Below are 23990 nucleotides of genomic sequence, written 5' to 3' on the forward strand. Positions count from 1 at the left end.
ACTGTCGCTGGGGCAACATCCTGGAACACCCTCCCTAACTGCACAGTGGGTGTACCTACACCTCAAGGACTGCCGTGGTTCAAGAAGGCAACTCACCACCACCTTCTGAAGGGCATCCAGGGATGGGCAATAAATGCTGGCCTAACCAGCGACACCCACATCCCGTAAATGAATAAAAAGAAAAAAATATATTGCCAGAATATTGTCAGGGCCCACAGCCTTTGCTGTATCCAGTGCCTTTACCCATTCCTTGATATCACGTGAAGTGAATCAGATTGGCTGAAGACTGCACCTGTGATGCTGGGGACCTTCAGAGGAGGCTGAGATTTGATCCGTTGGTTGTGGAATTAATAATAATAATAATCGCTTATTATCACAAGTCGGCTTCAATGAAATTACTGTGAAAAGCCCCTAGTCGGCACTTTCCGGCACCTGTTCAGGGAGGCCGGTACGGGAATTAAACCCGCGCTGCTGCCTTGTTCTGCATTACAAGCCAGCTGTTTAGCCCACTGTGCTAAACCAGCCCCGTGGCTCAGCTCTGTCTGTCGCTTGCTACTTATGCTGTTTGACATGCATGTGATGTAGCTTCACTTGATTAACACCTCATTTCTGGTGTTCCTCCTGGCATGCTCTCCTGCGCTCTTCATTGAACCAGGCTGATCCCCTGGCTTGGTGGTAATGGTACAGTGGCAGATATGCCAGGCCATGAGGTTACAGATGGTTGAGTATAATTATGCTGCTGCTGATGGTCCACAGTATCTTATGGATGTCCAGTTTTGAGATGGCAGTGCCACACATCACGATGGAGGATATCCTCAATGTGAAGACAGGACATTGGGTCTCCCCAAGGACTGTGTGGGGGTCACTCCTACAAATACCGTCATGGACAGTTGCATCTGTGGCAAGCAGGTTGGTGAGGATGAGGTTGAGTATGTTTTTTCCCCTCTTGTTGACTCCCTCACAACTTGCCGCAGTTCTAGTCTAACAGCTATGTCCTTTACGATTTAGCCAACTTGGTCTGTAGTGATACTACCGAGCCACTCTTGATGATGAACATTGAATTGCCCCATCTGGAGAACATTCTGCGTCTTTGCAACCCTCAGTGCACCTTATAAGTTGTGTTTAACATGGAGAATTCATCAGCTGAGGGGGGACGATATGTGGTAACCAGCAGGAAGTTTCATTACCCATGAGGCTTCATTGGGTCCCGAGTCAATATTGCGAACCAACAGGGCAACTCCCTCCTGACTGTATGCCACTGTGCCATCACCTCTAGTTACTCTGTCCTGACATTGGGACAGTACATACCCAGAGATGGTGGTGGTGGCCAGGATTCTCTATCCCTATTTTCGGCAGGTGGGAAAATCGGTGGGGGCAGAATTCCAACATGAGTCCTCAAAAGACTTTTACATCGATGGGATTTCCCATTCTGATTGGTCCTGCCCCCACCAATGGCATAATGCGGTTCCCAACTTGAAAGGTTGGGAACTCCATTACCATATCATTAGTGGGCCTTCCGACTGTATCATCCCCCGAAATTAGGGTTCATCCCCACCGTTTAGAACAGACCCTGACAAGTGGGAAACTGGCAAAAAGAACTCGCCAGGGGCGCACAGGTAAGTCCAGAGCCTGCCCAGACCAGCTGCCAAGTGTATTCGCAGACATCTTCAAGACCTCACTCCTCCGCTCCGAGGTCCCCACCTCCTTCAAGAAGACTACCATAATACCAGTACCAAACTAGAACAAGGTAGCCTGCCTCAACGACTACCGACCGGTGGCCCTGACGTCTGTTATCATGAAATGCTTTGAGCGGCTAGTCATGAGATGGATCACTGCCAGCCTCACAGACGGTCTCAATCCATTGCAGTTCACCTATCACCACGACCGGTCCACAGCAGATGCTGTCTCCCTGGCTCTACAATCAACACTCAAACACATCGACAACAAGGACACCTACGTCAGGCTGCTGTTCATAGATTACAGCTCCGCCTTCAACACCATTATCCTGATGAGACTTATAACCAAACTATGAAATCTTGGACTTGACCCCTCCCTGTGCAGCTGGATCCTTGACTTCCTCACCAACAGACCGCAATCTGTCAGGATAGGCAACAGCACCTCCTCCACAATAGTCCTCAACACCGGAGGTCGCAAGGATGTGTGCTCAGTCCTCTACTGTACTCCGTATACACACATGACTGTGTGGCAAGATTTAACTCCAACTTAAACTATAAGTTTGCGGATGATACGACTGTGGTGAGCCGTATCTCAAACAACGACGAATCAGACTACAGAAGGGAGATAGATCATTTGGTTGCATGGTGTACCAAAAACAACCTCTCTCTAAATGCCAGAAAGACCAAGGAACTGATCATCGACTTCAGGAAGCGTAGCATGACACCCCCCCCCGTCTGCATCAATGGCTCCGAAGTGGAGATGGTCGATAGCTTAAAGCTCCTGGGGGTCACCATCACCAACAGTCTGTCCTGGTCCATTCACGTTGATGCAACATTCAGGAAAGTCCAACAACGTCTCTACTTCCTACGGAAGCTAAAGACATTTGGCATATTTGCATCGACTCTCACAAACTACTACAGATGTGCCATAGAGAGCATCCTATCCGGCTGCAACACAGCTTGGTATGGCAACTGCTCGGCCCAAGATCGCAAGAAACTGTAGAGTGTGGTGAACTCAGCCCAAAGCATCACACAAGCTTGCCACCCTCACACTGATTCTGTATACATCTCCCGCTGCCTCAGGAAGGCAGACAGCATTATCAGAGATCCCTCCCACCCAGGCTTTGCCTTCTTCCAGACCCTTCCATCAGGCAGAAGGTACAGAAGTCTGAAGACCCGCACATCCAGGCATAGGAACAGTTTCTTCCCCATAGCTACTAGACTCCTCAACGACTCTCCCTCGGACGGATTTGTTCCCTGTAAGTATTCATGACGTCCTATGCTGCTCTTGCTCATGTATTTGCTTTGTTGGCGCCTTGTTCCGCACTGTAACCAATCACTGTTTGTCGATGTACCATTTGTCAATGTACTCTGTCGATTATTCTTTTTTGTCTACTATGTACATACTGTGTACGTTCCCTTGGCTGCAGAAAAATACTTTTCACTGTACTTTGGTACATGTGACAATAAATCAAATCAAATCAAATAAATCAAGTCAAATCAAAATTCATTTGGGATTCTTGGCTTGCTGTGTAAACCGAGAAAATGCCTCAAGAAATGCTGCAACTTTTTAGAGAAGATCAGTATTTTCTGTAAAATTAGTGGCATTTTTTCAAACTGTGTTTATCAGCATTGGATGTGGTATCACTGGGCTGGATTTAACGCAGCCTATCACGGTGATAAAATGTCGGCCGGGTCCACTTAATCATGGGAGAGGCTGCATGAGACTCTCTGGTCCACAAGAAAATCTCTTGCAAATAAGTTGGAAGTGGGAATGGGCCGATGGGGGAAACGTACCCATGTGTGGTAGGTTGTCAATTAGACTCATTATTGACACCAATTACCTGAGCCCACCGGTCTTTAGTGGTGGCTCAGGAATTACATGCGAGAGTGAGGCAGGTAGATCCAAGAGATAGGGCACAGGAGCCTCATCCCTTGCTCTTGTCCAACAGCACCGAGATTCTTGCTCTGTGTGTGGATGAGAGCGGGTCTGTGGGGAGGATGAGCAAACTGACCACAGCACCGTGGTACAGGGAACCATTCAAGTGGGGGGAGAGAAAAGAAATGTAGTCGTAATTGGGGATAGTATAGTTAGGGGCATAGACACTATTCTCTGAGACCAGGGTCGAGAATCCTGAAGGTTGTGTTGCCGGCCTGGCTAATGGGTTTGGGATATCTTGTCAGGGCTGGGGGGGAACTTGAGAGTGGGAGGGTAATGTAGCCATCTGGGACGCCCAGTCATCAGGGCACCCATCCCTTTATTGGTCAAGATCAATACGAGTGATCAAGATACGGCCCAATTAATTGGGGCCAAGTTCAAGGCCCACCCAAAAGCACGCGAAACCCCTTCGGGTATAAGAAGAAGGCCCCGAGAGAGAATCGCTCTCTTGGAATTGGTTCTCAAAGTGGAGAGACCCTTCCACCAGCTACACCAGAAGCAAGTAAGTCCAATGTCAACGCTCGCTACCAGACGGATGACCTTAGCTGTTCCCCTTCACCACTTCGACCCCAGCAGCCTCAGATCCGAACAACGGCCATTGTTCCTCTGACTGAGTGGGCACCTGAAGCTAAGTATAGGCATTAGCATTAGAGATAGTTTAGTCTGTAGTATTTCGTGCATGAGTAGATATTGCTGTGTATGTAAATAAATAGTATTGACTTTGAACTAACTAACTGGTGTATCGGCTCTTTGATCAGTATTCGGATTTGAACCTTGTGACAGTATCGAGAGATACCTGGCGACTCGCGAGCAAACGTAATTAGAATTAAGGAAGGCGACCATATTGACCGCCATATTTAGAACCAAATAAAGAGAGCAACAGTAACAATCCAGGTGTCATGGTCCACTATTACCAACAACATAGGTAGAACAAGAATAGAGGTTCTGCTGAAGGAATATGGGCAGCTAGGGCCTAAATTAAAAAACAGAACCAAAAAAAGTAATCATCTCCGGATTACTACCTGGGCCATGAGCTAATTGGCACAGGGTCAAGAAGATTAAAGAGGTAAATGCGTGGCTCAAAGATTGATGTGGGAGAAATGGGTTTGAATTCATGGGACATTGGCACCAGTACTGGGGAAGGAGGGAGCTGTTCCGATGGGACGGTCGTCACCTGAATTATGCTGGGACGAATTGCATAACTAGGTCTGTAGATAGGGCTTTAAACTAAATAATGGGGGGGGGGGGGGGTTCAATTGTACTGAAAATTAGAAAATCAAAGTTAAAGGAGAAGGTGGAAGTCCAGTTAATGATGAGGACTTTAAACTAGTTAAACGGGCCGAAGGCTCAGAAGAGGTTAGTAAAGTTTCCAGAACAAGTAATGGAGCAAAGATTATAGTAGGTGGCAGGAATCTAACTTCAGGCACAGCAAAAAAGGGGACAACTCTGAAAAGGGAGTCGGTGAACGCAAGACTGAGGGTGTTGTATGCAAATGCGCGCAGTATATGAAACAAGGTAAATGAGTTTGTTGCACAAATTGAAATTGCCGGGTAGGATGTTGTGGGTACCACAGAGTTGCGGCTGCAAGGGGATCTGGGCTGGGATCTAAATATCAAGCATATGTGTCCTATCGAAAGGACAGCCAGATGGGCAGAGGGGGCGGGGTTGCCTTGTTAGTGAAAAATTAAATTATAATTGATAGCAAGAAGCAATATAGGATCAGAAGGCATAGAATCTGTGTGGGTGGATGAAAGAATCTGTGTGGGTGGAGTTAAAGAATCTGTGTGGGTGGAGTTAAGGAGTGTTTTTAAGACAGAGATAGATAGGTTCTTGATTAATAAGGGGATTAGGGGTCATGGGGAGAAGGCAGGAGAATGGGGATGAGAAAAATATCAACCATGATTGAATGATGGAGCAGACTCGATGGGCTGAACGGCCTAATTCTGCTGCTATATCTTATGGTCTTATGATTGGGCCTCCCCTCAGAAGTGAAATGTGTTTCCCACCAGGTCTCCGACCAGTTGTCTGATCAATGTCAATTAGGTTAAATTCAGTCCATTATGTATCTTCCCAATCGGGTAATGATCCCTTTAAAGTTACTTATATTGAATATTATCAATTCAGATATAATAGGCGGGATTCTCCCATTCGGCGGCAGAGTGTCCACGCCGTCGGAAACGCTGTCGCATTTCACAACGGCGTGAACGGGCCGCTGGGAGTACCGATACTGGCCTCTACAGGGGGCCAGCACGGCGCTGGAGCGGTTCATGCCGCTCCAGCCTCCCGTCCCGGCGCGAACTGTGCGGGATCCGCGCATGCGCAGTGGCGCCGGCGCCAACCCGCGCATGCGCGGTGACCTCCCTCAACCCACCGGCCCCGACGCAACATGGCGCGGGAGTTCAGGGGAAGACGCGGAAGGAAATAAACCCGGGGAGCGAGAGGCCGGCCCGCCGATCGGCCAAGCCCCATCGGAGGCCACCCCCACCCCCCCAAAACAGGCTGTCCCTCGACCCTGCGCGCAGAGTTCCCGCCGGCTGCGACCAGGTGTGGATGGTGCCGGCGGGACTCTACCTTTTTAGAGCGGCCGCTCGGCCCATCCCGGGCCGAGAATCGGCGTCCCGGTCCGACCGGCTCCGCTCTGCGAGAATCACGTGCCGGCATCTGGGCGATGTGGCCCGGTTGCGGGCATTCTCCGGCTTGGCCCAGGGCTGGGAGAATCCCGCCAATAGATTCAGTCCGTGATGGTTTTCATAATTAAAGAATTCTAAAAGATGGAAAAGAAATATGGAGAAATAAAATAAAGATGAAGTAAATATGCACAGCATTAAGTCAAAAGGCTTAATTTGTAGTTTTGATGTGTCTATTTTACGAAAGGAATTTTAAATTAAATTACTACACATAATGTAAATACATAGTTTAAAATTAATATTGCACATAAACTACATGAAATGCAAAGTAGATAGGTTGCTGCTACTTACAATACATCTGGTCCAATAGCTCCCCTGAAGGCATCATTGTGTATTGTTCTTAAATTTTTATTCTCATTAAGTTCTCTGCAAAAAATGTTCATTTCATCAAGAGAAATAAATGATATTCTTAAAAACATGAAGTTATTTATATTTTAAGGCATTTTTAAAATTTTGCACGAGCAAAAAGTTCCACAAGTCAGTGAAGATATATAATCCTTAGAACTTCAATAATAATTTACTCCACAGAGATTCCACACAGACAGTGACCCAAGCCAGGAATTGAACCTGGGACCCTGGCACTATGAAGCAACAGTGATAACCACTGTGCTACCGTGCCACCCACAAGAATCTTTCAATACGCGCATATGTCATATGTATTAGAAAGTAAATTAATCTTAAACATGCTTTTTTTGGTGAATTTGACTAAATATGAAGTAATAAAATAACACAAATGCTGGAAATATGAAATACAAACTTAAAATACAGGAAGCATTCAACAGGTCAAGGAACGTCCATGGGGTGAGCCCAGTATGTTGACACTTTAGGGTCAGGCAACCTCTCATCACGGATGCTGCCTGACACATTGTATGTTTCTAGCATTTTTGGTTCTCACTTGAGTGGCACTGGACAGAACTTTCATTCCTGGGCCCTTATCCCAACGTTGGGATGAAATACTGGCTGGGAACTCGGAAATATTGGCGACGAAGGAGATCTTAGAACAGGCGGTCAATTAAGTGACCATCTCTGGAAGTCCAGTCCAATGGAGTACAGATGAATTGGCACCTAAGTCTGCAAGGCCAATAGGAGACCAACTAGCACTGAGCCTACGGCAGCCTCACCATCAGAAGTGGGAGTTGTTGAAATATGTAGGAGGGCACATGTCATGTGAGAGTACCTTTACGAAATGGGTGTTTATAAATGGGTGTGTATAAATATCTGTAGTGAGAGTACCTTTAAGAAATGGGTGTTTACTACTGCAGTGATGTCAGAGAGTGGGTGGAGCTGGGATGTCTGTCAGCTTTTTACTTTCATTTTTGAGCAGGCTGCAGGGTGTGTTTTAGTTTTGTTTTCAGTGTTAGAGCTGCAGTCACAGCCAGAAGATGTATTAGAGTCTCTCTCTGTGATCTAAAGACTGTAAATCGATCCTGGTGATTTAAAAATAATAACAGTAACGACTTTAACCTGATGTGCTTCTGGTAAAAGGTGTCTTAAGTCGTATGGATGTTAAAAGGAAAGCTTAAATCATTACTTAGTGTCGTATTCTTTGTGGGTTGTATTTGAATTAATGGTTGCTAAGATGTTCACTGTATGTTTTAAAAGGTTAACTTGAGTTCATAGAATAAACATTGTTTATAGCAGCAGAATTAGGCCATTCGGCCCATCGAGTCTATTAAAAGTTGTGGGTCAGGTGAACTCCATGATACACTTTGGGGTTCTCGAAACCCTGGCCCATAACATATTGGGGGCTCGAGGGAGATAAAAGCCTTTCTATTGGATTGGGTTAGTGAACTTAAAGACAGTGAGGGGTGGGCATATTGTGGTTGCTTTTCAGGTGTGGTATTTTAGTTTAAGTAGGGAGTGTGTTGTGGACAATGGCTCTTTCAGAGGTTCTGAAGTTTTTGGGGGTGGAGACGGTCACACGCAGTACCTTACGGACAGAGACTAAAAGCAGACTGTTAGATTTGGCATAAACATTGCAGTGAACTATAACTGACAAAATGCTAAAAGTTGAGGTAATTATGGCGGTGGCTAAGCATTTAGAATTGCCTGAGATACAGTCTGACTCATGAGAAATGGCAAAGATCCAGTTGCAGATTAAGCAACTTGAACATGAAAAAGAATTAAAGCAGCTTGAATATGCAATGAGAGAAAAAGAAAGAGAAAGTAAGATACAGATCGGGGAAAAAGAAAAGGAGAGAGAAGAAAGAAACAAAGAAAGAATAGTCCTGGCAGAACAAAAAGAAAGAGATAGAGAGGAAAGGGAAAAAGAGAGAGTTTGAACTTCAGAAAATGGCTATGAAACATAACAGTCAGTTAAAATTGGCAGACGTAAAGGGAAACGTACAGTTGGAGGATAGTGATGAGGATAGTGAGAAAGAGCGTCAAAGTCAAAGGCGTGGTGGGGATCTATTAAATATGTCCAAGCATTGCCACAGTTTGAGGAGGAGGAGGTAGAAGCCTTTTTCATTTCATTTGAGAAGGTGGCTAAACAAATGAAATGGCCACAGGACATGTGGGTATTATTGATTCAAACAAAGCTGATAGGTAGGGCTAGTGAAGTGTTTGCATCACTACCGGAGGAGGTATCTGGGACGTATGAGGAGGTGAAAAAATCCATCTTGGGTGCATCTGAACTAGTGCCTGAAGCGTACAGACAAAGGTTTAGAAATTTAAGGAAAGAATTTGATCAAACGTACATGGCGTTTGAAAGGCTCAAACAGAGTAATTTTGATAGATGGGTAAGGGCTTTAAAAATAGATCAAATGTATGAAGCTCTCAGAGAAATTATACTTTTGGAGGAGTTTAAAAATTCAACTCCTGATGTAGTGAGAACTCATTTGGAAGAGCAGAGGGTTAAAACTGCAAGATTAGCAGCAGAAATGGCAGATGATTATGTATTAGTTCATAAATCAAAGCTTGGTTTCCGACATCAGTTTCAGCCTGTGAGGGATAGAAACTGTGGACATGAGAAATACTCAAGTGGTAGAGGCAAAGGTGATCTGATGGGAGATAATAAGGAGAGTGTACCTCAGATTAAAAAAGAAATCCAGGAGAGTAGAAAAGAAATGAAAAGTTTCAAATGTTTTCACTGTAATAAACTAGGATAAGACAGTGGGCTTTGTTAAAGTGGTAAAGGAAAGCCCAAGTGAAGCGAAGGAGGTGTAAAAGATTGTACAGCCTGATCAAGAAGCGATTGATAAGAAGGTGCCAGATCTCTTTAAAGAATTTACCTGTGTGGGTAAAGTTTACTCATGTGTATCAGGAGGCGCAGGTAAAGAAGTCACAATTTTATGAGATATGGGAGCTAGTCAATATTTAATGGTAAGAGGTGAGTTATGTAGTTTGGGAAGAATATTGCCAGAAAAGGTGGTAATATGTGGAATTCAGGGTGAGAGGAGTAGTGTTCCATTATATAAGGTAAGGTTGGAAAGTCCAGTGAAGAGTGGTGAAGTGATAGTAGGAGTAATAGAGAAATTATCTTGTCCAGGAATACAGTTTATCTTGGGTAATGATATAGCTGGATCGCAGGTGGGAGTGATGCCTACTGTGGTGGATAAGCCGGTGGAAAATCAGACAACTGAAGTGTTGAAGGACGAATATCCTGGGATTTTTCCAGATTGTGTAGTAACAAGGTCGCAAAGTCACAGGTTAAGACAAGGGGATAAATCAAAAAGTGAAGATGAAGTTGAAGTGGAATTATCAGAAACAATTTTTGATCAGATGGTTGAAAAAGACCAAGAACAGATGGAGGATGAGGCGGATATTTTTAGTTCAGGAAAATTGGCGGAGTTACAACAGAAAACGGATGTATCAGAAAGGAATCTGAGTGTATACCAGAGTGTTATTACCGTACAAGTAATGTCTTGATGAGAAAATGGAGACCTTTACATATGCAGGCAGATGAAAAGTGGGCAGAGGTTCATCAAGTAGTATTGCCGGTAGGGTATAGAAAGGAGGTGTTGCGAGTTGCACATGAGGTACCAGTGGGAGATCATTTGGGAATAAGGAAAACTCAAGCTAAGATACAAAAACATTTTTATTGGCCTGGACTACATAAAGATGTAATTACATTTTGTCAATCATGTAACACATGTCAAGTGATAGGGAAACCTCAAGCAGTGATAAAACCAGTGCCCTTAATACCCATTCCAGCATTTGAGGAACCTTTTACAAGGGTCCTAATTGACTGCGTAGGACCGCTTCCTAAAACAAAAAGTGGGAATCAATATCTTTTGACGATAATGGATGTGTCTATTAGGTTTCCAGAGGCCATTCCAGTACGTAATATTACAGCTAAAATGATTGTGGAGGAATTACTTAAATTCTTTACGAGATATGGACAACCCACAGAAATACAATCGGATCAATGATCAAATTTTACCTCCAGGTTATTCAAAGAAGTAATGGATAGCTTAGGAATAAAACAATTTAAATCAACTGCGTACCATCCAGAATCACAGGGAGCGTTAGAAAGGTGGCATCAGACATTAAAGACAATGTTGAGGGCTTATTGTCACGATTATCCAGAGGATTGGGATAAAGGAATTCCATTCGTACTGTTTGCAATTAGGGATGCTCCTAATGAGTCAACCAAATTTAGTCCTTTTGAACTAATTTTTGGTCATGAGGTAAGAGGACCACTTAAATTGATTAAGGAAAAATTGGTGAGTCATAAATTGGAAATTACATTATTGGATTACATGTCAAATTTTAGGAAACGATTAAATAGAGCAGGTGAATTGGCTAGACAGCATTTAAAAGGTGCACAACATGTGATGAAACGGGTAGCAGACAAGAAATCCAAAGTTCGCAGTTTTGCCATTGGAGATAAAGTTTTAGTCTTGATACCAGTGGTAGGTGAACCTTTAAAAGCGAGGTTTTGTGGACCTTATCAGATTGAAAGGAAATTAAGTGAGGTGAATTATGTGGTAAAAACACTGGATAGAAGGAAAACTCACCGAGTGTGTCATGTGAATATGCTTAAAAAGTACTTTGAAAGGGAAGGAGAGAAAAAGGAGGAGGTTTTAATGATTCTAACTCAAAGTGACTAACCAAATCCAGATGACTTGGCATTTGACATACCTCAAATTGAATTGGAAAACGAGGATGTTCTTAAAAATTGGGCTAAATTGTTGAGTTACCTTCCAGAGGAAAAACGAACTGACCTGAAAGAAAACATCCCTCAGCATCTAACCTGTCAAGTCCCCTCCAAATGTCATTTGTTTCAAAAAGATCTCCTTTCACTCTTCTAAACTCCAATGAGTCTCGGCTCAATCTGCATAACTTTCCTTATGAGCCAACTCCTTCATTCCAGTGTGATGAATGTAGGAATTAGTGCAGTAAGGGTTAAAAGCTTGGTTAGTGTGTGGGTGACTGCTGCAATCATGTTTTAAAAGAATCTTGGTTTGAAAAATTGGGAGCCAGGGGTGCAATTAAAGCATCGTAAAAGCTTGGGCGACTAACATTTGAGAAAGCAGTTCAGTTCTGAGCTGAATGAAGCTGTGTCAAGAAGGGAAGCAGTTTTGCTAATACTGTACAATCTCAGCAGGTCTCATGGAATCTGTGAAGAGAGAAGGGAGCTCACGTTTCGAGTCTGGATGACTCTTTGTCAAAGCTGGAGAGAATTGGAAATGCGGTCAGATTTAAACTGTTGTGGGGGAAACGTGGAACGGTGGGGCTGGATAGAGGGCCAGCAATAGGTGGAGATTGACAGGACAGAAGACAAAAGGAATGTAAGTGGGGGTGCTGATAGTGGCACATAAAGAGATTAGAATGTGTGACTGGCAGAATAAAGGTAGCAGTGTGTCAAAGAGCAACTAGGAACCGATGGCCCAAGTGGAGTGGGGGGGAGGGAAAAGTGGTGAGGGAAAATCAGATCAATGAAAGAAATGAAAATAAATTGATAGAAATAAAAATGGGGTGGAGGTGGAGAAGAGAGTTCACAGTGTGAAGGTGTTGAACTCAATGTTAAGTCCAGAAGGCTTAATCGGGAGATGAGGGGCGAGATTCTCCGACCCCCCGCCGGGGACTGGCATGAATCCAGCCCCCGCCGGTTGCCGAAGTCTCCGGCGCCGGATATTCGGCGGGGGCGGGAATCGCGCCGCGCGGTTGGCATGACCCCCCTGCTCGATTCTCCGGCCCGGATGGGCCGAAGTCCCGCCGCTAAAATGCCTGTCCCGCCGGCGTAAATTAAACCACCTACCTTACCGGCGGGACAGGGCGGCGCGGGCGGGCTCCGGGGTCCTGGGGGGAGGCACAGGGCGATCTGGCCCCGGGGGGTGCCCCCACGGTGGCCTGGCCCGCGATCGGGGCCCACCGATCCGCAGCTGTGCCGTGGGGGCACTCTTTCCCTTCCGCCTCCGCCACGGTCTCCACCATGGCGGAGGCAGAAGAGACTCCCTCCACTGCGCATGCGCGGGAATGCCGTCAGCGGCCGCTGACGCTCCCGCGCATGCGCCACCTGGAGATGTCATTTCCGCGCCAGCTGGCGGGGCACCAAAGGCCTTTTCCACCAGCTGGCGGGGCGGAAATTCGTCCGGCGCCGACCTAGCCCCTTAAGGTTGGGGCTCGGCCCCCAAAGCTGCGGAGCATTCCGCACCTTTGGGGCGGCGCGATGCCTGTCTGATTTGCGCCGTTTTGGGCGCCAGTCGGCGGACATCGCGCCGTTTCCGGAGAATTTTGCCCCATGTGCTGTTCCTCCAGTTTGCGTTGGGCTTCACTGGAACATTGCAGCAGGCCAAGGACGGATATGAGAACAGGACGGTGAGTCGAAACGGCAAGTGACAGGAAGGTCTGGGTCCTGCTTACGGACGGACTGAAGGTGGTCTGCAAAGCGGTCACCCAGTCTGCGTTTAGTCTCTCCAATGTACCGTAGACCACATTGGGAGCAGCAAATGCAATTGACCAGATTGAAGGAAACGTGAAGCGCTGCCTCATTTGAAAAGAGTGCTTAGGGCCTGAGATGGTGAGCTGGGAGGAGGTAAAGGGGCAGGTGTTACACCTTCTGCGATTGCACGGGAAGGTGCTGTGGGAAGAGGGTGAGATGTTGGGGGTGATGGAGAAGTGGACCAGCGTATCCCGGAGGTAACAGGCCCTACAAAATGCTGACAGGGTGAGTGAGGGGAAGATGTGGTTGGTGGTGGAATCATGCTGGAGTTGGCGGAACTGGCGGAGGATGATTCTTTGAATGCGGAGGTTGGTAGGGTGAAAAGTGAGGACAAGGGGACCCTATCCTGGTTCTGGGGGGAGGAGAGGGGGTGAGGGAGATGGGTCGAAGACGGCTGACAGCCCTGTTGACCACAGTGGGTGGGAAACCACGATTATGTAAGAACGAAGACATGTCAGCAGCGCCGTTTTGGAAAGTGGCATCATCAGAACAGATGCGATGGAGGCGCAGTAAATTGATTTTATATTTGCTAATACTGGGGTCGGAGAATCGCCAGGGGGCGGTGTGAATCCCGCCCCGCCGGCCGCCGAATTCTCCGGCACCGAAAATTCAACGGGGGCGGGAATCGCATTGCACCGGTCGGCGCCCCACCCCACCCCCCGGCGATTCTCCGGCCCGCGATGGGCCGAAGTCCCGCTGCTGTCATGCCAGTCCCGCCGACGTGAATCAAACCACCTACCTTACCGACGGGACTGGCGGTGCGGGCGGGCTTCGGGGGGGCGCCACGCCAGCCGGGGCCGAAAGGACTTAAGTGGCCTGGCCCGCGATCAGGGCCCACTGATCCGCGGGCGGGCCTGTGCCATGGGGGCACTCTTTCCCTTCCGCCTTCACCACGGTCTCTGGAGGCGGAAGAGACTCCCTCCACTGCGCATGCGCAGGAATGCCGTCAGCGGCCGCTAATGCTCCCGCGCATGCGCCGCCCAGAGATGTCATTTCCGCGCCAGCTGGCGGGGCACCAAAGGCCTTTTCCGCCAGCTGGCGGGGCGATCTGGGGGGAGCCTATGTTTTCAGTGCCGGTCCGCAGTATGGGTCGGCCATGTCGCGCGGGGCGGCCGACGAGAAGTGCAGGGCCCCGTATTGGCAGCCGGAGCTGCGAGGACTACTCCGGGGCTCTGCTAGCCCCCTGCAAATCAGAGAATCACCCTGGACTTTCTCCAGGTAAGTCCAGAGTGATTTGCACGCATTGCTTTGCAGGCGTGGGGTCATAGCCCCATTATTGGAGAATCCCGCCGGAGAACTAGGGGCAAAGCCTCAAAATAAGTGGGAGCAGATTTAGGGCCGAGTTGAGCAGGAATTTCTTCACCTAAAGGGTTGTGAATCTGTGAAATTCCCTGCCCTGTGAAGCAGTTGAGGCTACCTTGTTTAAAAAAAAAATGAATTTAGAGTACCCAATTCATTTTTTTTACAATTAAGGGGCAATTTAGCGTGGCCAATCCACCTATCTGCACATCTTTGGGTTGTAGGGGCAAAACCCACATAAACACGGGGAGAATGTGCAAACTCCACATGGAAATCGACCCAAAGCCAGGATCGAACCAGGGACCTCGGCGCCATGAGGCAGCAATGCTAACCACTGTGCCACCCAAGGCTACCTTGTTGAATGTTTTTACGGCAAAGATAGATGGATTTTGGAACAGTAAAGGAATAAAAGATTATGGTGAGCGGGCGGGTAAGTGGAGCTGAGTCCACAAAAAAACAGCCATGATCTTATTGAATGGCGGAGCAGGCTCGAGGGGCCAGATGCTCCTCGTTCTTATGTTCTTATCCCAAACCATTGAAACAACTCAAAAAACTTCTCAACAGTCACTCTGATAATAGAATCATCTAAATTGCCTCTCATACATGAACAATGAATAAGCATTTTGTAACTATACAATTGATTTTTATGCAAAAGGAAAATCCAAGGAAACAACACGTTCAGTTGTCTGAATCACAAATTAATTCCTTAATTCCAGTCTTAATAATATTTTGGCACTTTTGAATTTGCCCTTGTGCTTGTTTTTGTTTGGATGTCCGTTTATAAATAGGTCATAATCCCCTTGAGTTGTTTATCAGAAAATAGCTAGAATAAGGACCACTTATCAAGTACTTGTAGAGTACATACTTTACGTTTATTGATAATAAAGTAAATTATCTTTCAACAGCACATTTTATTTAGAGAAGCTGAAGACCAATCCTGAATTTATATTTTCTTGTAAATGGGAGTGTGAAGGGATTATTCAAGAGCTGGAGTTATTTTCAAATATGTGATTAGTATTTCCAGATGTATGGTTAGAATAATGATCCAAGAAATAATTTAGCTCGAAGACCTACTGTAGCTTGGCTAGAGTTGAGGGATGACATGACTGGATCACTTATACGCAGAAGTGGTTGTGAAGCCTTTTCTTCCAGGCAGGTTCATCAATATTGTTTATTACGCTGCTTTTCTATTGAGACTTTCTCTTTCAACTTCAATTCCAAAAATATGTTATTTCCATAATTCAGTTGAAGGAAATTGCACTGCAAACCCATGGGGTAATTTGTTCCAATATTGTGCTGTCGAGCCAGGTCTTCTGCCTGCCAATCTAGTCTAGCACTGGCTCTATTGTCAATTGTAGGTTCAGCCCTTTTGCAATGTAAGAGTACTGTGCTGGGCTGGGGGAAGGTTAGAAATTTTAAGCACAGTCTTGAGACCTCCCGCAATGTCTGAAGATTTTGGCCTCAGCTGGGGAAGTTGTTGTAGTCTCTTGAAGCCTTCAGCAGCCATTTCTGCTGGTCAGCTGAGAGAAGTTTAGTAGAATAATGACAGCTAGAGTTGCATTGGCCTTCCATGCTCCATAAACTTAAGCTCATCGAAAACTCTGTTGCCTGCACCCTAACTTTCACCAAGACCCATTCACCATTAGCCCAACTGCATGGCAATGCTTCAATTTCAAAATTTGCATGCGCCATCCAGAGATGTTAAGGTAAGTGACATGGGTCCCGGGGAGGGGAGTGTGGGAGCATGCTTGGGGGGGTTGTGTGTGTGTGGGGCGACTGGGTTATCGACTGATAACCGGAGATATCCAGTCCATGAGAGGAGTCAGAATGGAAATTCCAATCGAGATGTATCCCCCCATCCAAGATGGAGAATGTGAACTTTTCTGTGCCGCACCCAGAGTTATCTACTGTCTGCCAGCCTGAAAGTTGAGGCTGGGGGGGAGAAAACCCTTAAGTGACTATTAAATAGATACTTAAGGGTCTTAATTGGGAAAAGGGTGAGCTTTCCATCCGAGATCCTGCCCGCCCCACTGTAACATCACACCCGGAGTCGGGTGGGATCCCAGAGGGAACTCACCTATGCAATTTCATGCTCGCCCTGCCCTCAAAACGCACCAGGGGGAAGTGGAAAATTCATGCCCATGTTGAATGATTTTGCAGCATTTAGTCCACACAGAACTAATTTAGCTGAAGCTGCTTCTAATTTGAAAAGTTCAAAAGTTTCAATGCACTTTCCCCCCCAAACCAAGAAACATATAGTAACCTTCTCCAAACACTTGTTTGAACATAGGTCATTGGATATATTTATCTGCACTGTTTCAATGATCAAAGCTGTAATTGACCACAAATCTTTTTAATCTCTCCTGGCATCAATCATTTCCCCAAGTTCAAAGTAATAGCATTGTTATACTCTAATTCAAAATGTGATTTGTTTTCACAGTGAAATGCATTTATAAAATGAGTAATTCGATACCAACATCTATGGGATTTTGTACTGCACTTTAGTTATCTGTGATTGAGAACCTTGGAGTTATCTTGTGGCTTATAAACTACCTGTTTAGGACTCTGTTTTTCTGTACTGTCCTTCAAAGACGCCAAAATGTAATCCTAAATGTGCAAAACAATTTACAACTATCGCTGTTTCTGGTTTAAGTTATTTTACAGGGTATTGAAAAACACTTTGGTAAAACTATCCATTGTATCGAGCCAACAAACAAAACGTACAACTTATCCAGCTTCGTCGCATTGAATGCATGGCTTTGCACATCTTCAAATCCATTTTTGTACAGCTTCCTGAAAAGGCAAAGTTATTAGAATGTATTATTTCATGAAGTATACATTAAATGAAAGCTGTAAAGTCCTTTTTTGATTTACACAAGGCAAACAAGGATAATGAGGGTCAAACATGATAATTATCTTATCAATAGGTTCATATTATTTGAAATATGGAAAATGGAAATCATGGGAATTATTGTAAGGCAACTATCTCAGCAGTAGGTTCACTTTATTATAAACTATTTTAAATTTTCTTCTCTTCGCTCAATTTAAATCTTGTGCCATACCATTCTTCAATTCTTTTCCAAAGAGGGATTTTCCTAATAGAGATACTTTGTTCAAAGTGAGATGCATAACCATTTTGACAAACAGAATAGGAGCCCTGGATAGTTTCAAGGATGCCGACTGAAATAGTAATAGTCGGTTCAACATTATTGATCAGCAGAATAGCACCATTGTTCACATGGGCGTCCTGGAGAGTCCTGTAAATAAATCTCAGCCAGCGCAAGTGGACAAATGCATAAACCAGGGGCGAAATTCTCCCCCAACGGCGGGATGCCCGCCGACTGGCGCCAAAGCCGGCGCCAATCAGACGGGCATCGCTCCGGCCCAAAGGTGCAGAAGTCTCCGCATCTTTGGCGGCCTAGCCCCAACATTGAGGGGCTAGGCCGACGCCGGAGGGATTTCCGCCCCGCCAGCTGGCGGAAATGGCGTTTGTTGCCCCGCCAGCTGGCGCGGAAATGCGGCGCATGCGCGGGACCGTCAGCAGCCGCTGTCAGTTTCCCAGCGCATGCGCGGGAGCGTCAGCGGCCGCTGTCAGTTTCCCGCGCATGCGCAGTGGGGAGAGTCTCTTCCGCCTCCACCAAGGTGGAGGCCGTAGCGGAGGCGGAAGGGAAAGAGTGCCCCCACGGCACAGGCCCGCCCGCGGATCGGTGGGCCCCGATCGCGGGCCAGGCCACCGTGGGGGCACCCCCCGGGGTCAGATCGCCCCGCCCCCCCCCCCCAGGACCCCGGAGCCCGCCCACGCCGCCTGGTCCCGCCAGTAAATACCAGGTTTGATTTACGTCGGCGGGACAGGCAATTCCTGGGCGGGACTTCGGCCCATCCGGGCCGGAGAATCCAGCGGGGGGTCCCGCCAACCGGCGCGGCCGGATTCCCGCCCCCGCCCAATCTCCGGGAGCGGAGACTTCGGCGGGGGCGGGGGTGGGATTCACGGCGGCCAACGGCCATTCTCCGACCCGCCGGGGGGGTCGGAGAATGACGCCCCAGATTGGTAGAAAACTCTGAAAAGGTACTGTTCGTCCAAATACCCAAGTTCTTCGGGGTCGTCTTGACGGTACAAGGTTGCTTTCTTGTGTAAAGAGCCTCCCCTTTTTGTATTTGGAATAGTGCTGAAAAATCCAGGTCGCAGAACAGGAAGGATAAGCATAATGGCAAAGTTCAATGAAAAAATAGTGAAGAATCGTTTCTGGTGTTTTTTTATGACTGATTTAAAAATTCAATTTTTTCCAGGTTCTATTTTAGCATCAAAAACAAAGAAAATTAGTTGAGACATATTGGACTTCAAAAGCATAGTCAAATATCAGGTTTTCTTTGGAACAAGACAGACATTAGAAAAGGCAGTTAATCAAAACTTCCAACAATATTTCTCTGGGAATAGAACTATAGAATGATATATCACTGAAATAAGTCATTCAGCACACCATGCTCAGGCCATTTCTTTGAAAGAGCTTTCCAATTAGTCCCACTACCCGCCGCCCCCCCCCCCCCCCCCCCCCCCCCCCCATTCAGTCCCCATGCCCCTGTAAATTTTTCCACTTTAAGTATTTAACCAAGTCGACTTTGGCAGCTGTTATTGGGTCTGCTTTCACCATCCTTTCATGCGGAACAGTCCACATCCGAAACGATTGTTGCACCAAATGATTTTCCTTATTTCATTCCCTCGGTCCTTTTGCCAATTTCCTTACATAATCTCTGTCCCCCGATTACTGACCCCTCTGCCACGGGAAACAGTTTCTCCTTATTTATTAACTCTATCAAAACCAGTCATTGTAAGAAGTCAAACTATTTTGAAAATCCCTCTTTGGAAAAGAATTGAAGAATGGTATGGCACAAGATTTTGAATACCTGTGTTACCTTATCCTGGCTGCTCTCAGGAGAATGAAAAAAGCCTATCCAATCTCTCCACAGAACTGAAGCCTTTCATTGCTGTAAATCTCCTCTATACCCTCTCTAAGGCCTTCATGTATTTCCTAAAGTGTGGTGCCTAAAACTGGCCGTAATATTCCAGCCGGGTCTGACCAGTGTTTTTATAAATGTTTAGCATAACTTTTGTATGCTGTGCCACTAAATATAATTATAATTCTATTAATCTTTATTGTCACAAGTAGGCTTACATTAACACTGCAATGAAGTTACTGTGAAAAGCCCCTAGTCGCCACATTCCGGCACCTGTTTGGGTACACAGAGGGAGAATTTAGAATGTCCAAATTACCTATCAGCACATCTTTCGGGACTTGTGGGAAGAAACTGGATCCGGCACCCGGAGGAAACCCACGCAGACACGGGGAGAACGTGCAGACTCCACACAGACAGTGACCCAGCCAGGAATCGAACCTGGGACCCTGAAGCTGTGAAGCACGGTGCTACCCACTGTGCTACCGTGTGCCCCAGGATCGTGTATGCTTGATCTGTCACTTTCAAAGTCTTGTGTGCACACACCTGCAGGTCCTTCTGTTCCTGCACTCCAGTTAAAACTATACCATTTAGTTTATATTGCCTTTCCTCACCTTTCCTACCAAAATGCATCACTTCACACTTCTCTACATTAAATTTCGTCTGCCATTTGCCTGCCCATGACACTACTCCTCCACATCCTATTATCCTCATTGGGTCCACTACCAATAGAGATAGGCTAAACAGTGCCATGAAATAATTTTTAGATTCACCTGAGTGGGCAAGATGATGCCATGTCATCTGAAACGCAACACCTCTGACTCTGATAGAACATAGAACATAGAACATTACAGCGCAGTACAGGCCCTTCGGCCCCCGATGTTGCACTGACCTGTGAAACCACTCTAAAGCCCATCTACACTATTCTCTTATCGTCCATATGTCTATCCAATGACCATTTGAATGCCCTTAGTGTTGGTGAGTCCACTACTGTTGCAGGCAGGGCATTCCACGCCCTTACTACTCTCTGAGTAAAGAACCTACCTCTGACATCGGTCCTATATCTATCTACCCTCAATTTAAAGCTATGTCCCCTCGTGCTAGACATCACCATCCAAGGAAAAAGGCTCTCACTGTCCACCCTATCCAATCCTCTGATCATCTTGGATGCCTCAATTAAGTCACCTCTTAACCTTCTTCTCTCTAATGAAAACAGCCTCAAGTCCCTCAGCCTTTCTTCATAAGATCTTCCCTCCATACCAGGCAACATTCTGGTAAATCTCTGCACCCTTTCCAATGCTTCCACATCCTTCCTATAATGCGGCGACCAGAATTGCACGAAATACTCCAAATGCGGCCGCACCAGAGTTTTGTACAGCTGCAACATGACCTCATGGCTCCGAAACTCAATCCCTCTACCAATAAAAGCTAACACACCGTACGCCTTCTTAACAACCCTCTCAACCTGGGTGGCAACTTTCCGGGATCTATGTACATGGACACCGAGATCTCTCTGCTCATCCACACTGCCAAGAATATTACCATTAGCCCAGTACTCTGTCTTCCTGTTAATCCTTCCAAAATGAATCACCTCACACTTTTCTGCATTAAACTCCATTTGCCACCTCTCAGCCCAGCGCTGCAGCTTATCTCTGTCCCTCTGTAACTTGTAACATCCTTCCGCACTGTCCACAACTCCACCGACTTTAGTGTCATCTGCAAATTTACTCACCCATCCTTCTACGCCCTCCGCCAGGTCATTTATAAAAATGACAAACAGCAGTGGCCCCAAAACAGATCCTTGTGGTACACCACTAGTAACTGGACTCCAGTCTGAACATTTCCCATCAACCACCACTCTTTGTCTTCTTCCAACTAGCCAATTTCTGATCCAAACTGCTAAATCACCCTGAATCCCATGCCTCCGTATTTTCTGCAGTAGCCCACCGTTGGGAACCTTATCAAACGCTTTACTGAAATCCATATACACCACATCAACTGCTTTACCCTCATCCACCTGCTTGGTCACCTTCTCAAAGAACTCAATAAGGTTGGTGAGGCACGACCTACCCTTCACAAAACCGTGTTGACTTTCTCTAATCAAATTATTCCTTTCCAGGTGATTATACATCCTATCTCTTATAAACCTTTCCAAGATTTTGCCCACAACAGAAGTAAGGCTCACTGGTCTATAGTTACCGGGGTTGTCTCTACTTCCCTTCTTGAACAAGGGGACAACATTTGCTATCCTCCAGTCTTCTGGCACTATTCCTGTAGACAAAGATGACTTAAAGATCAAAGCCAAAGGCTCAGCAATCTCCTCCCTAGTTTCCCAGAGAATCCTAAGATAAATCCCATCCGGTCCAGGGGACTTATCTATTTTCACACTTTCCAGAATTGCTAACACCTCCTCCTTATGAACCTCAAGCCCTTCTAGTTTAGTAGCCTGTATCTCAGTATTCTCCTCGACAACACTATCTTTTTCCTGTGTGAATACTGACGAAAAATATTCATTTAGCACCTCTCCTATCTCCTCGGACTCCACGCAAAACTTCCCGCTACTGTCCTTGACTGGCCCTACTCTTACCCTAGTCATTCTTTTATTCCTGACATATCTATAGAAAGCTTTAGGGTTATCCTTGATCCCACCTGCCAAAGACTTCTCATGTCCCCTCCTGGCTCTTCTTAGCTCTTTCTTTAGGTCTTTCCTAGCTAACTTGTAACTCTCGAGCGCCCTAACTGAACCTTCATGTCTCATCTTTACATAAGCCTCCTTCTTCCTCCTGACAAGTGTTTCGACTGCTTTAGTAAACCACGGTTCCCTTGCTCGACCACTTACTCCCTGCCTGACAGGTACATACTTATCAAGGACACGCAGTAGCTGTTCCTTGAACAGGCTCCACATTTCCATTGTGCCCATCCCCTGCAGTTTTCCTCTCCATCCGATGCACCCTAGGTCTTGCCTCATCGCATCATAATTGCCTTTCCCCCAAATATAGCTCTTGCCCTGCGGTATATACCTATCCCTTTCCATCACTAAAGTAAACTTAATCAAATTGTGGTCACTATCACCAAAGTGCTTACCTACCTCCAAATCTAACACCTGTCCTGGTTCATTACCCAGTACCAAATCCAATATGGCCTCGCCTCTCGTTGGCCTATCTACATACTGTGTCAGGAAACCCTCCTGCACACATTGGACAAAAACAGACCCATCTAAAGTACTCGAACTATAGCGTTTCCAGTCAATATTTGGAAAGTTAAAGTCCCCCATAACAACTACCCTGTTGCTTTCGCTCCTATCCAGAATCATCTTTGCATCCTTTCCTCTACGTCTCTGGAACTTTTCGGAGGCCTATAGAAAACCCCTAACGGGGTGACCTCTCCTTTCCTGTTTCTAACCTCAGCCCATACTACCTCAGTAGACGAGTCCTCATCAAACGTCCTTCCTGCCACCGTAATACTGTCCTTGACTAACAATGCCACCCCTCCCCCTCTTTTACCACCTTCCCTGAGCTTACTGAAATATCTAAACCCCGGCACCTGCAACAACCATTCCTGTCCCTGCTCTATCCATGTCTCCGAAATGGCCACAACATCGAAGTCCCAGGTGCCAACCCATGCTGCAAGTTCGCCCACCTTATTCCGGATGCTCCTGGCATTGAAGAAGACACACTTTAAACCATCTTCTTGCCTGCCGGTACACTCCTGCAACTTTGAAACCTTACTCATGACCTCACTACTCTCAACCTCCTGTATACTAGAGCTACAATTCAGGTTCTCAAGCCCCTGCTGAACTTGCTTAAACCCTCCCGAAGAGCATTAGCAAATTTCCCCCCCAGGATATTGATACCCCTCTGGTCCAGGTGTAGACCATCCTGTTTGTAGAGGTCCCACCGACCCCAGAATGAGCCCCAATTATCCAGAAATCTGAAACCCTCCCTCCTGCACCATCCCTGTAGCCATGTGTTCAACTCCTCTCTCTCCCTATTCCTCGTCTCGCTATCACGTGGCACGGGTAACAACCCAAAGATAATAACTCTGTTTGTCCTAGATCTAAGTTTCCACCCTAGCTCCCTGAATTCCTGCCTTACATCCCTATCCCTTTTTCTACCTATGTCGTTGGTACCTATGTGGACCACGACTTGGGGCTGCTCCCCCTCCCCTTTAAGGATCCCGAAAACACGATCCGAGACATCATGCACCCTGGCACCAGGAGGCAACACTCGTTCCCACAGAATCTCCTATCTATCCCCCTAACTATGGAGTCTCCAATGACTAATGCCCTACTCCTTTCCCCCCTTCCCTTCTGAGCAACAGGGACAGACTCTGTGCCAGATACCTGTACCCCATGGCTTATCCCCGGTAAGTCCCCCCCCCCCAACAGTATCCAAAGCGGTATACTTGTTACTAAGGGGAACGACCACAGGGGATCCCTGTACTGACTGCTTCCTCCCAGCCCCTCTCACCGTCACCCATCTATCTTGATTCTTCGGAGTAACTACGTCCCTGAAGCTTCTATCTATGGCCACCTCTGTCTCCCGAATGAT

At 46.5% G+C, this 23990-nt stretch overlaps 1 protein-coding gene across 1 annotated transcript in view; it reads right to left on the bottom strand.

Moving 5' to 3' along the window:
- Window positions 1-23990, bottom strand: part of lhcgr (luteinizing hormone/choriogonadotropin receptor) — a 227068-nt gene that overhangs the window by 16051 nt on the left and 187027 nt on the right. The window contains exons 8-9 of the mRNA XM_072511287.1: window positions 17215-17283; window positions 6594-6668 (exon numbers count right to left, since the gene is read on the bottom strand). Of these exons, the coding sequence (XP_072367388.1) occupies window positions 6594-6668; window positions 17215-17283 (144 nt within the window). The remainder of the gene's footprint in view (window positions 1-6593; window positions 6669-17214; window positions 17284-23990) is intronic.

The sequence above is a fragment of the Scyliorhinus torazame genome, chromosome 1 (genome assembly GCF_047496885.1).
Source record: "Scyliorhinus torazame isolate Kashiwa2021f chromosome 1, sScyTor2.1, whole genome shotgun sequence".
Lineage (NCBI taxonomy): Eukaryota > Metazoa > Chordata > Chondrichthyes > Carcharhiniformes > Scyliorhinidae > Scyliorhinus > Scyliorhinus torazame.